The following is a 12818-nucleotide window of genomic DNA, read 5'->3' on the forward strand; positions in this document are numbered from 1 at the left end:
AGGGATGATGAACTGTCAGAGCTACTGAGAGGTTAAGGCAAGGACCAAGACTCCACCACTGGGTTTAGCCAAGCAGAGGTCACTGGTCACACTGGAGATAGCAGTTTAGGTGGAGCGGCACGGGGCCCAAGCCAAACTGGAGTGGGCCGTGGGAAGAGATGGGAGGAGAAGACTTGGAGGCAGTGAGGAGTCCCAAGTCTGGCAGAGGAGGAGACTTCAGGTGAACTTATTAGAAGAGAGAGATGTCTGTGTGTTCGTATGTTGGTGGGAATGACCCAGCGCGAGAGAGGGGCGAGGAGAGAATTGCTGGAGTGGTGTCCGTCCACTCCGTCTGTCCTTCCCCATCCGCTCGAGCTCTTAGTTTTGCTTGTTGGAAGGGAAGTTAGCTCAGTGTTGGCAGGTGGGACTGTATAAATCTCTCCCACCTCATCGTTAGTTCTCTTGTCTTTAATGGTAGGGCAGGAACCGTGTAAATTGTAATCATGTTGTGAAACCCATGCGAATAGAGTTTTTGATAGATTTAATTTTGAAAAGCCATAAAATCTATAATAGTTCATTACATCTGAAAACTTGGTCCAGTTATTGGTCTCTACTTCTAATTTTTCTTCCAGCTGTTTTGAATATCAATTGACAAATTCGTTCATTTCCAAATTTGATGAAACAGAGATAGTCCCTCCTTTTTAAAAAATGTATAATCAAAGCTTGAACTGACTTTTGTTCTCATTACGTTTTTGTTCATCCTGTGTGTCTAGTAATAGTTATTTTGTAAGACACTAATAAGCGTTTATAATTATCGGCTCTCAACAAGAGTCTACCACTTGGTGTAGGAATAAAAGAATAAAACGAGTGTGTTGAAAAAATGGAATTAGTCTGCACCTGGTTACTAGACTTCTTGTGTACCTTTCCGAATATTTGCCTTGTGTGCCGAGCCACACGGAATTCTATGTGAAACCCTTGACCTTAGCTGCGACTCACCTTTACAGCCTCTGTGCCCTCTCTGGTCTCGACGCGTCCCCACCCTCTCTCGCCTTCGTCAGTTGGGCGGCACGTTTCCTGCAACCCCTACTTACTGCTTCTTCAAATTTAACTAATCTCTGGCCCCAAAGAGTATGTTTTTATGTCGATGTCATTAGTGCGTGTGAGGATGAGAGAGGGAAAGGTTGAAATGTTCAGATTCCCAGTGGAGCACACTTGGCATCTTCTAAACCAACACGCTCAGTTAACCAGCACGAACGACTGTTTCGCACAGGTAGCTGTAAAGTAATGCCCCGAAGCATAGCAAATGGATATTTTGTAATTTTTTAATTTCAGATGCCAATTTTTAAAGCATTAATAAACCTCAACTGGAGCATTATATTCTTCAGTTATATTAGATAAGAACTTACTATAATTACAATTGTAACCTGAATTTCCCACCTCGAAATCCTCAGGAGATTGTGTCTCATCTTCTCAGCTTGTCCTGTGCTGTGGCTTTCTGATCGCTGAAAGCACAGCTGTGTTTCCTGGCGTCATGGGTCCGCTTGCGCACTTTGCTGTCTCTTGAGGTTTGCTTTTAACCACAGTGCACATGCGGCAGCATTCATTTCTGCACTTGTACTTGAACATTTAACAAGCGGATATTGATAATAATGAATTCCCTTTCTCTCCCTAATTATTTAGCTCTGCAAGAAGCATCATTTTGGAATTAACAAACCAGAGAAGATTATACCGTCTCCTGATGACTCAAAGTTCCTACTGAAGACCTTTACGCACATTAAATCCAACGTGTCTGCTCCTAATAAAAAGAAAGTAAGAGTTTAATCGATATGGGCTTGGACTTCCTTGTTAATTAGTCTTAAACTTGAGGAGTGATTTTCCTACCACCAAACTCTTTATTTTCAAACTATGCATCATATTCCAGCACCGTCTCTGCACGTCTTTGAGATTATTTTCCCTTCTTTCCTGGGAAGATGTGTACTATCCACGTAATGCTTTACATTTAATTCCTGCAGTCATAGTAGATTCGTTTCTTACAGGTTAAGGAAAGTAAAGAAAAGGAGAAGCTGGAGAGGAGATTACTCGAGGAGCTGCTGAAGATGTTCATGGACTCCGAATCCTTTTACTATAGCCTGACCTATGACCTGACCAATTCTGTGCAGCGGCAAAGCGCTGCAGAGAGCGACCCCCGGCCCCTCTGGCAGAAGGTACCTCTCACCTCTCGCAGCTCAGAGCAGGGTTTGCCCTCCAGAGCAGTTTGTGGGCCCGTCTGGCTTTCCAGGGAACTGAAACGTGTCTCTGAACTGTGTGTTCTCTGGCCTCTTCCAGGTGGATGACCGATTTTTTTGGAATAAATATATGGTGCAAGATCTTACTGCGATTGGTGTGAGTAGTTGTTTCTGAAATATCCTGAGGTAGTTATAGTTGTTGAGCAGATATTTTTAAATTGTAGTAAAATAAATTTAAAATCTTACCGTAACGTTTTCCCCTTGAGCAGTGGTCCCTAACCTTTCCGGCGCCAGGGACCGGTGCTCCTAGGAGCATCTAATGCCTGATGACCTGAGGCGGAGCTGAGGCGGCGATGCTGGCGCTGGGGAGCGGCTGCAGATACACTTGTAGGCCTATTGCTCACCTCTTGCTGTACGACCTGGTTCCTAACAGGACACGGACCAGTACCGTCCATGGCCCGGGGATTGGGGACTCCTGCCCTAAAGAATAAGAATCATTTAGCTAGGGAAGACCAAGGCACCAAGGTGTTGTTTTAAGGCAGTTCATGGTTTTCCACTGCATAGCCAGAGGCCTATCTCTTCTCTCCAGCAGGTTCCCATGGAATAGCAGTAATTTAAGGCTGGGGAGGTAATGTCCACAGAGTTCCTATAAAAGGGATATTTTGCTTACTCACTGGAAATGTGGAAGCCCAGTCTTCCTTTAATGATACCAAGTTATTTAACTTTCCTGTTTCCTCCCCTGTGAATTGGAGTAGACAAAGCTCTAAGAATAGTCCAGCAATGCCAGTATTTGAATCCAGGAAGACAGGTTATTCTGCTCCATATGTTGGAGAATTATGACTGTTCAAGAACAGTTAATTCATTTATTCAGTCAATCAACAGATAATTCTGGAAGGTCTGCTATTTGCCAGTTAAAACGTTTTTGACCCAGAGTAGGACACACAGTAGACTGAATAGGGTCACATACTATCTTTTTCTTATTAACCTTTCACAAATTTCAGATCTTTTTTATTCTATTTCTTCCACTTGCTGGTGGTTAGTGTCAATGATTTTGATGAGCTAGTGGTGCCTGCCACTAGATATCTATCTTGTTTCTATCGGGAATGAGGCATGAAAACGCTCTCACCTCTCTTTATGATGCCGAAACTGTAACCAGAACTCTGTGATGGGAATAAAAATAAGGGTGCCTATGATGAGTATTGGCCCTGTTGGCTGACATAGTGAATTCTAATGTGTTTTGCAGAGTTTTTGTCAGACACTTTGCATTGCTATTTAAAACCAATGACTTGCAATACAGGTGGCATTTGGCAACATACATTTCTTGGTGCCTATCAAGAGTTTTACATTTATTGCTAGAACAAAAATACAAATAACAGGAATCGTGATAAGAATAATGCAGGTAGATCCTCCCCTCGTTTTAAATCTAAACACCTTCCTAAGATCTTATCTGCAGGCTCCATAGCACAAGACGAAACTGTGAGATAAGACCTGGAATTTATGGTTACGGGAGAAGAGGTAGATTTGAAGTTGACGCCAAGACTCAGGCTCGATAGAGTTGTGGAGATAGAGAGGGACTAGAACAGCCTCGCAGAGCGCTCTTTACTCTTCGCTGTCCTCGCATCCAGTCAGTGGAGAGACCTGAGTATTCTTAGGGTGAAAGACGCAGAAATCTCTAACTGTAATTAATCCTCTCCTAATTATGTTGGGCGACTTTTTAAAATAAGGTATTTATGGAAAGGAATTTTGGGGAGTTCACTTACTACTTGGACTTCAACTTGGCGAAGCAAGGTTTTTTAAACGGGAATTGAAAATCAGTTTTTAAGCTTTGTTTTTTTCCATACCAACAGGTATAATCATAATTGCTGCAATTTGTGAAATAGTTACGATAAGCCAGGCACTATGCCCAATACTTTTACTTATTTAATCTTCACAACAACCTTATGGGGCAGTAGTTTTTTCTGAAAGCTGAACGTGCAGGCATTGTTCAGGTCCAGTGATTCACCTGGGTGTGGTAGTAAGTGGTGGAGGTTGAATCTGTACCCCAGCTGTGCTATGGTCCCTCTCAAGCAGCTCTTTTCCGAATGATTCTTATAAAGAAAAGGAAAGGCTCTCCACCCACACGCCCCTTCCTCCCTTCATTCCCCAGTGTTCTCCAGTAAGCAGGAAACATGGTTAAAGAATGGAGGGTTTCTGTCTCTAATCAACTGACAGGTAGCTGCCAGCTAATCTTTGGGTTTAAGAAAGTAGCAATGTGTACAGAATTGAAACAACATGATGTTCCTGTTATTTTCAGACACCAGATGTGGACTTCTGGATTATCCCCATTATTCAAGGTTTTGTGCAGATTGAAGAACTTGTGGTTAATTATAATGAGTCATCTGATGATGAGAAAAGCAGCCCAGAGACCCCGCCTCAGGAGTCCACCTGTGTAGATGACGTTCACCCGCGATTTCTAGTGGCTCTCATTTCACGCCGCAGTAGGCACAGAGCAGGTGAGTAGGGGGCTGTAAGAGCATGCAAATCAAATCCAGGTAAGAGTGGAGAATCTGCAGAGGTGTCGAAATGCTAATGACAACAATGGATTTGGAAACATAGTTGGTTTCAAAGTGCTCAGTGACTCTGATGAGATTGAGGACCAATTACTGGAGAGAGAACAAAAGGAGGAAGGAAAGAGGTATATATATATGGAGAAGAGAATAAAGTCACTTGGGAAGCATCTAAAATACCATTGTTCCCACTGACAGCCTGTGTCACAGAAATAAACCCTTCCTGAGCGCTCGCACCTTTGGGAAAACCCTTCTCTTTCCCTTCACAAGAACTATCGTAGCTTCGACATTTAAAGAAGCAGTGATGCGTACAGTTGTGATTTGGGGAAAGCTGATATAGTTCTGCCCGGCAATTGCATGTTGGTTTCCCAGGCCAATCCTGAAAAACGCAGATTTGGTTAAGAAGTATAATCTAGTCAGACTAAATAATTTTCTAAAGCATCGTTGTTTTCTGTTTTAATTTTCTTTTAGGAATGCGCTATAAACGAAGGGGAGTGGATAAAAATGGAAATGTTGCAAATTATGTGGAGACCGAGCAGTTAGTTCATGTTCATAATCACACGCTGTCATTTATCCAGACCCGAGGCTCTGTGCCTGTCTTTTGGAGCCAGGTGGGGTATCGCTATAATCCAAGACCTCGGCTGGACAAAAGTAAGCATGTCAGTCACGTGGTTTGCGGATGACGACTTCAGAGAGAATGATTTCTAAAATATTAGCTAGTTTATAGATTTGGATTTGCTTTGCCAGATATGTCATTCAAAACAATAGCCCATACAGTGAAATTTAATAGAAAGTGATATCATAAAACACAACAGTAATAATGATTGTTGACAATTTAAGTAATTTAACAATAAAGAATTCCCCAACAATAGAGAAAAACAACTTATTTCAGATTTTAAATTATTGTTTCTTTGAGGACTACTTTCCTGGATTTTTAATTGTGGAAAAGGGTAAATGTAGCCATTATTTGTAGAAGCAGGAAATAACAAGATGACATCCACAGATGAAATGTCTTTACTCAAATGTCTCACTTGTTCTTGTTGTTTTAAATATTGAGAATTTAATTTCTTCAGTATTTTAACTGTAGCACTGGAATAACCAAGTCATGTCAACCTAAGTAGAATACTGAATGAGGCTGATTTTTAAAATTGTTTAACAGAACATTTTTCAAAACTTAATTTATATTTCTGAGAATACAGTAAAACTTCAGTTTTTAATATTCTTGTTTTAGAGGGGTTTTTATTTTATTATAAACCATATGAGACCTTTTCTGACACGTAGGCCAGCTATACAAATAATAAATGTTATAATTTCACAATTTGCGCTTTAAGTATGTTTCAATTTAGTCTAATTGGGAAAAAGAAATCAGATCTTTGGCTTAGCATTTCATTTAAAAATACTGGTTATAGAAAATCTTAGTTACATTTGGCTGTCAATAAATTATATAAAAGTAAGAGTAAAGATGGACTGGACACTAATTTCTGTCTTAAACATGGGAAGGAAAAATAGATTTTGTATCACTTCTTTGTAGGTGAAAAGGAAACTGTTGCCTATTTCTGTGCCCATTTCGAAGAACAACTGAAAATTTACAAAAAACAGGTGGGCTTTGATCTGTAGTAGTAAAATGTTCCTTCATATATAGAAATGACTGTGTATCTGTTTCTTTAAATTTCATGAAAATAAGAATGTACTATTCATAATTAAGCAAAATGGCATTTGTCATGTAGTTAATGAATACATATAAGCTACAAGTATTGTTTATATTTTTTAAGAAATATTGTCAGCTACTTTAGACTGCTTTTAGGTAAGAGATTAGTCTATGGTCAGTTATTATAATCCAAGAAGTTTCTAGAGTAAGAAATGAACGTTATCTCTTAGTACCAACCGTATAGTTCCACCTCCTAGAAATAACAATTTGACATGTATCTTTCAATATCTTTTTCCTCTGCCCACTTTTCTTATGTATTCATACACTCATGTAGGAATATGATCATATAAATCAAAATTAATTGAAACCTGTTAGGTGAGATACAGGTTCAATAAATGACCAGATTTCAGATAACGAGATTAATATAGTCAGTAACTTTCTTCTCTATTAGCAATGGCCAGTCTGAATGTGTAATGTCATAGGATGCGTTTTTCTGACAGCAACAAAAATAAAATAGGAAGAAATAACCTAAAATTGAATAAACATACGAAAAAGAAACCTGGAGTGAGTGTGTGGAAATTGCTGAAGAACACAAATAAAATCTGAATAAATGGAGAGAAAATACCATGTTCCTGGAAGGAAGGACTCAATCTTGAATAGATTTCAGTTCCTCCAAAATTAATATGTAAATTCTCTGCAATCCCAGAGAAAATCTCAGCAGGGAAATAAAAAACAAACTCTAAGATGGAAAAAAACTATAAAGTTGGATAATAAATAAAGGCAGGTACGTGGGGAAGTGAGAACTCTCACACATGGCTGGAGGGATCATAGTTGGCACGACCATTTGGAGTGGTATCAGTCAAAATAAAATATGTTTATACCGTTAGCCCATTAATTTTGCTTTTTGATATCCTATCTACCATGTACAAAAATCAGTTCCAGATGGATATAGATCTAAATATGTAAACAAAAACCTTTTAGAGGAAAATATAGAACATCTCTTTGACCTCGGATCTTAAACAGGACTTAAAAAGCACTAACCATAATGAAAAAAATGACATAATTGACTTACTAGATTTTTTATTTTAAAATTTTTATCATTATTTATTAAAACTTTATCATAAATATTAAAATGCTATTACAGATGTTTTAAATCTTATTTATTAAAACTATTAAAATGAAATAGGCCTTTAAAATCACCAAATATAATGAAAAATTGATAACATGTGACTTTATTAAAATAACAATTACTAAAAGGCATTGCATCATTAAGGGAATGGAAAGGCAATTCTCAAAGTGCAAGAAGATATATATGACAAAGGACTCACATCTAGAGTATATTAAAAACTCCTATAAATCCATAAAAAATATGTACAACCCAAAAGAAAATTGGACAAAAGACTTGAGCAGACTACATAAAAAAGAAAATCCAAAAGGCCGATAAACATACAAAAAAGTGCTCCACTTCATTAATCATCAGGAAAATGCAGCTAAAACCACCACATATACACACTAGAATGGCTAAAATAAAAAAGATGGGAAGTATCAAGTTTTGTCAAGGTTGTGGAGCAACTGGACTCTAACATAAAGCTTTTTAAATCTCCCTGAAAGAAATGTGTTCAGTCGGGAGGCATGTACGAGAGCATTGCAGCATAGCAACAACCTGCCTGGTCATTCAACAGGAGATCAGCGGGCACATAAGCATAGCACATCTAAAATGTCAAACACAGGTGCCTAAAAACGATAAGGCAGATCTGTGTGTGCTAATACGGAAGAATCTTAAAGTCATAACGGAACGAGAAGACAAAACTAATAGCATATGGTATATTACCTCTTAAAACCTACAAAACAGAATCGTGTCATTTATATATATGGAATTCTCTTCCATATATATGTATGTTCTCGCATACATCTGGCAATCATTTATATAGGAGTGCATTTATGCGGACTGAAAGGGTACATGTCAGACTGTTAGCAGGAGTTACCTCCAGGAGGGCCCGTGGGATTTGGTTGTGGTGGGAAGGATTTGACCATTTTAATTTTTACATTGTGAATGCATTCATGTATTAGCAATATATGTAATTATAAATAGCATTACAGAGAATAAATTTATGTCACATTTAAACGTAACATAATCATTGTAAAAATTGAAGCAATTCTGTGTATAAAAGAAGTAGAAGAAATAACTTCCTCACTTCCCTTGTCCTTGCTCCCTGTTGACTTTCAAGACTTGTTTGTACACATCAATTTTATAGGCATATATTTTGAGCAGACTCTCTCTTTTCTAACAGCACCCCAACAATGTCTGCTTATCCACCTTCCTCCCCTGGGTAATTGCCCCCAGGGAAGTGAGCCCACGGTTGGTCTGACTTAGTCATGGTGGCCCCACTGTTGCCATTGCCAGTTGTTGGTTTAGGTGTGGGCCTGTGTATGTTCATTGGCAGTTTGGCCAGTGAGGCCTGATGGGAAGGGAAGTCTGCCAGGAGGCTTCTGGGAAAGATTTCCTGCTCTAATAAAAAGAGATGCAGGAACCAGCAGTCCTTTGTGGTTGCTGTGTCTGGATTTGATGCGGGACTGCTGTAGTTATGTCAAGACCATAAGTGAACCAGCCTGAGGGTTGACCAGTATGCTGAGGATGGTGGAGCAACAAGATGGGAAAGCACTGGTATCAGTCACCACTGAATTAAGCAATTCTGGAACCATGCAGCCACCAGACTTTTCATTCTGAGATTTGAGTCAGTGATTTGTCCTTTGCAGCAAAACGCCATCTTGATACATGCGTAGATGCTCATTCAAAATTTAAATCAAAAGAGAGCTATATTGTATACATTGGTCTACAGCCGTTTTCATTTACTATCTCACGGCCGTTATTTAACCATTTCTTCCTTGTCAGACCTTCAGGGTGTAGTTTTTGCTATTATAAAAATTCTCCAGACATCATTTTTTATATGTTCTGTATGCTTCATAGCATAAATTTCTAGAAGTGAGATGGCTGGATCAGAAGGTGTGCATTCAAAGTTGATACCTACCACTCTGGTTCCCGTGTATTCACCGATGCTTCTATATTTAGTATTCAGTTTTTGCCTCGTATAGGTGAAAACTAGTTTGCTGTTCTAAAATTTGTAGTTCTTTGATTATTAACAAAATTGTAGTCTCATGTTTGTTGGCTGTCTATATGTTTTCTCTTGTGAATATCCTCTGTATCCTTTACCCATTTTTTTCTTACTAAATTTATGTGATTCATTTTTATATTGCAGATATAGTGCCCCAGGTAGTCCTTTTTTTTGTTGTCATTACAATTGCTTGTAATTGTAATTGTATTACAATTACATTTGGTACATAGAGGTTTTAAATTTTTACATTGCCAAATCTGTCCATCTTTTTATGCCCTCCATTTTTTATGTTATGCTTAGAAAGTCATGTCCTATCTTACAATTATGGGAATATCATCCCAGATTCTGTCCTAGTGTTTTTATAACTAGAAAGAAAATATTTAAGTCAGTGCATCTAGAATTTATTTAGGGAGCTGATGTGTTTTTTTTCCCCTCCCTATATAGATTATTATCCCAGTACCATTTATAGAGTAGTCCATATTTCTCCCAGAGTATTATCAAATCTTGGTTTTTCATTGTACATAGGCCTATCTGTAGGCCACCTGTCTTGTTCTGTTGAATCATCTCATCTATTTCTACACTAACACCACAGTTTTAATTGTTACAGATTTAAGAGTACATTTTGCTCCCCAATGGCACAAGTCCTCTTTTATTATTAAGAGCTTTCAAAAATTTTTTGACATATTTACTCTTCTAGATGAACTTTAAAATTAAGTTTTCAGGTCCATAGAAAGATTCTGATTGATTTTTGACTGGGATTGTTGAATGTTTACATTAATCGGGGGAGACCTGACATCCTTATAGTATTGTATCTTGCTGTCTACACCATGGTACGTCTCCATTTATTCAGGTTTTCTTATGTATATTTCAGCAAAGTTATAAAGTGTCAAGTATGTAGGTTTCGTATATTTCTTTTAAAAGTATTTGAGATATTTTAAATATTTGCTATTATAAAGGACCTTGTTTTCATTATATATTCTAGTTGGCTGTTGCAAATGTATAATGTGGAGAAAAATAATGCCAATGACTTAAGCAATTCTTATAAACCTACATGTAACAAATAAAAATTCTAATTTTATGGGGAAAAAATTAATGCTTGAGTGGATTAATTTCTAAACATGGTTATAAAATATTTTGAAAACGTAATTCCAAACAAATCACATTATGATTCTAACATCTGATTAAACTGATTTTTTTTTCTTTATTCTAACAGGTTATTATTAACTTGGTAGACCAGGCAGGAAGAGAGAAAATTATTGGCGACGCTTACCTGAAGCAGGTGTTGCTCTTTAACAACTCACACCTCACTTACGTGTCATTTGACTTCCATGAGCACTGGTAAGGTGACTGCCTGAGATGAGTGTTTGTGTTAGATGCAGTATCATTTGTTTACTTAGTTTTAATCTTCATATGGGTTTTCTTGTGGCTAAAAATTTAAGTTAATTGTTCTTGAAATATTTCTAGAGGTTCCAAAATGACTTAGAGACTTAAGAGTTCCCTTTCTCCTTTTATCATTCAGTCAAAACACTTTTGGAACTTTTCCTTTCTGCTTGAGTCTGAGCCTGGCAGAGGAATAGAGTTCCCTTCCTTAAAGCTCACCCTTCAGGCTTGTTTTCATACTCTGTTAGTAATACTTCTTTCCTTATGGATAAGCATCACTAGAATTTGCTCTGGAAAACATTTTGATGGTAACTTTAACTTGTATATATTCTGGAAGCAAGGTTCTTTCTCATAGTCTTGGCTCTAATGTGGGTTCATTCACCTAGGTGTTGAAAATTTGATGGGGAGAGAAGCTTTTGATACCTTTGATATATTTCAGTATGTTCTTAAGTATATTATCTTCCGCAATGCAGATTAGCTACAGACATTTATACAGTTGCCTACAGAAATTACAATAGTGTTAACCTCATGTACTTACAGTAATAATGTTCTTTCATTTTCCTAAGCTACCTTAAATATTGTATCTTAAGTTAAAAAAAACAAAACTATTATTAAAAATTTTTCTTTTCTTTCTTTCTTTCTTTCTTTCTTTCTTTCTTTCTTTCTTTCTTTCTTTCTTTCTTTTCTTTCTTCTTCTTTTTTTTTTTTTTGGCACTTATTTTAGCCGAGGAATGAAGTTTGAGAACGTTCAAACACTAACAGATGCCATTTATGACATTATTCTTGACATGAAGTGGTGTTGGTAGGTATTTCTTATTTCATAAGAAGTCAGTTTGGGAAACTCTTGGTCTGTGAAATTATGTGTATTTGTGTGGTGCCACTAAGCATTAAAATAATAGCAGTGTTAGTTTTGAATAGGGAAAAGGTGCCAGATGGTCGGGCAACATGAAATGAAATGCTCTATGATGATCATTTAAGTTCTTCTAATGCTTCATGGCCTACGTTTCCGCTCTTTCTCACCATCCTTAACATGGGAAGGAAGGCTTAGGGGTGCTTCGTCTCAGTTTTCAGGCATTTCAAGATGATCAGAGAAGGACGATGATTCTCAGACTGCAGGAGGGAGATGTAGGAAGAAGAAATTGGTGTAAAAGGGCAGGAAAGGATGAGACTGAAGAGTAGAAATGATTTCTCTTAGGAAAACTTAGTTCTGACTGCTAGATTTTTAAAGCCTTTCTTTGTGCCATTTTAGATACAAAACAAATCATGGGAAAGTGCTTATTTGTGTGGAACTTTTTAAATAATTTTTTTTTCAGTCTCTTGAGAACATTGTAGGCTGACGTTTAAAAGTTAATGCTTTGCTTTGGGAGAATAGAACCTTTCATCTTAAGCTAGATTCTCTGATTCTTCCAGGCATCATAGCTCATTAGTTCCTTTCCTGTCACCCCAACTTGGCATGAGTGGGTTGAATTCATCCTTCTACCACAGTGTTCTGAGCATGGCTGAAGCATTAAAAACTTAATTATGTTTAGCATTTCACAGAGCAAAATGAATGGAAAGCATTTGACGGAATCTAAAGACCTGCAGTCTGATTTTTCATTGTGGTTTACACTTTAAATTATTCAGTAAATAGACAATTAAAAGATAAATAAATAAAAGGACCAGAGGGGACTTTGAATTAGACTTTCAGATCATGGGCGGCCAGAAAAGTCAGATGAGAAGGCATGCTGCCTGGCTCGCCACTGGGTGGTAAAGTGAATTGGTCCGTCCAGGCTCATCTAGATGCATTTCTACTTGGAATCAGAAAGGGTCAGGATGGTGTTTTAAAGTACCTCTGGTTTTACATGTGCAGAAAAGCTTAATTTAGGGATGCGTCAGCTCGGTTTAGTAGTTCTGTGTCACTTTTTGGCACCTCGGTTGTGTTTTTCTT

At 37.8% G+C, this 12818-nt stretch overlaps 1 protein-coding gene across 4 annotated transcripts in view; it reads left to right on the forward strand.

Annotated features, from left to right (window-relative positions):
• The window catches only part of INPP5F (inositol polyphosphate-5-phosphatase F), a 74349-nt gene that overhangs the window by 43332 nt on the left and 18199 nt on the right, over positions 1-12818 (forward strand). For 2 of the 4 annotated variants that reach the window (XM_036223795.1, XM_036223797.1), the window contains exons 4-11: positions 1660-1788; positions 2016-2183; positions 2305-2361; positions 4498-4696; positions 5222-5401; positions 6282-6349; positions 10725-10849; positions 11616-11693. In XM_036223795.1, coding sequence (XP_036079688.1) covers positions 1660-1788; positions 2016-2183; positions 2305-2361; positions 4498-4696; positions 5222-5401; positions 6282-6349; positions 10725-10849; positions 11616-11693 — 1004 coding nt within the window. The remainder of the gene's footprint in view (positions 1-1659; positions 1789-2015; positions 2184-2304; positions 2362-4497; positions 4697-5221; positions 5402-6281; positions 6350-10724; positions 10850-11615; positions 11694-12818) is intronic. The other 2 variants (XR_004951641.1, XM_036223796.1) reach the window with 2 other exon arrangements.

The sequence above is a fragment of the Rousettus aegyptiacus genome, unplaced genomic scaffold, assembly GCF_014176215.1.
Source record: "Rousettus aegyptiacus isolate mRouAeg1 unplaced genomic scaffold, mRouAeg1.p scaffold_m13_p_6, whole genome shotgun sequence".
Taxonomy (NCBI): domain Eukaryota; kingdom Metazoa; phylum Chordata; class Mammalia; order Chiroptera; family Pteropodidae; genus Rousettus; species Rousettus aegyptiacus.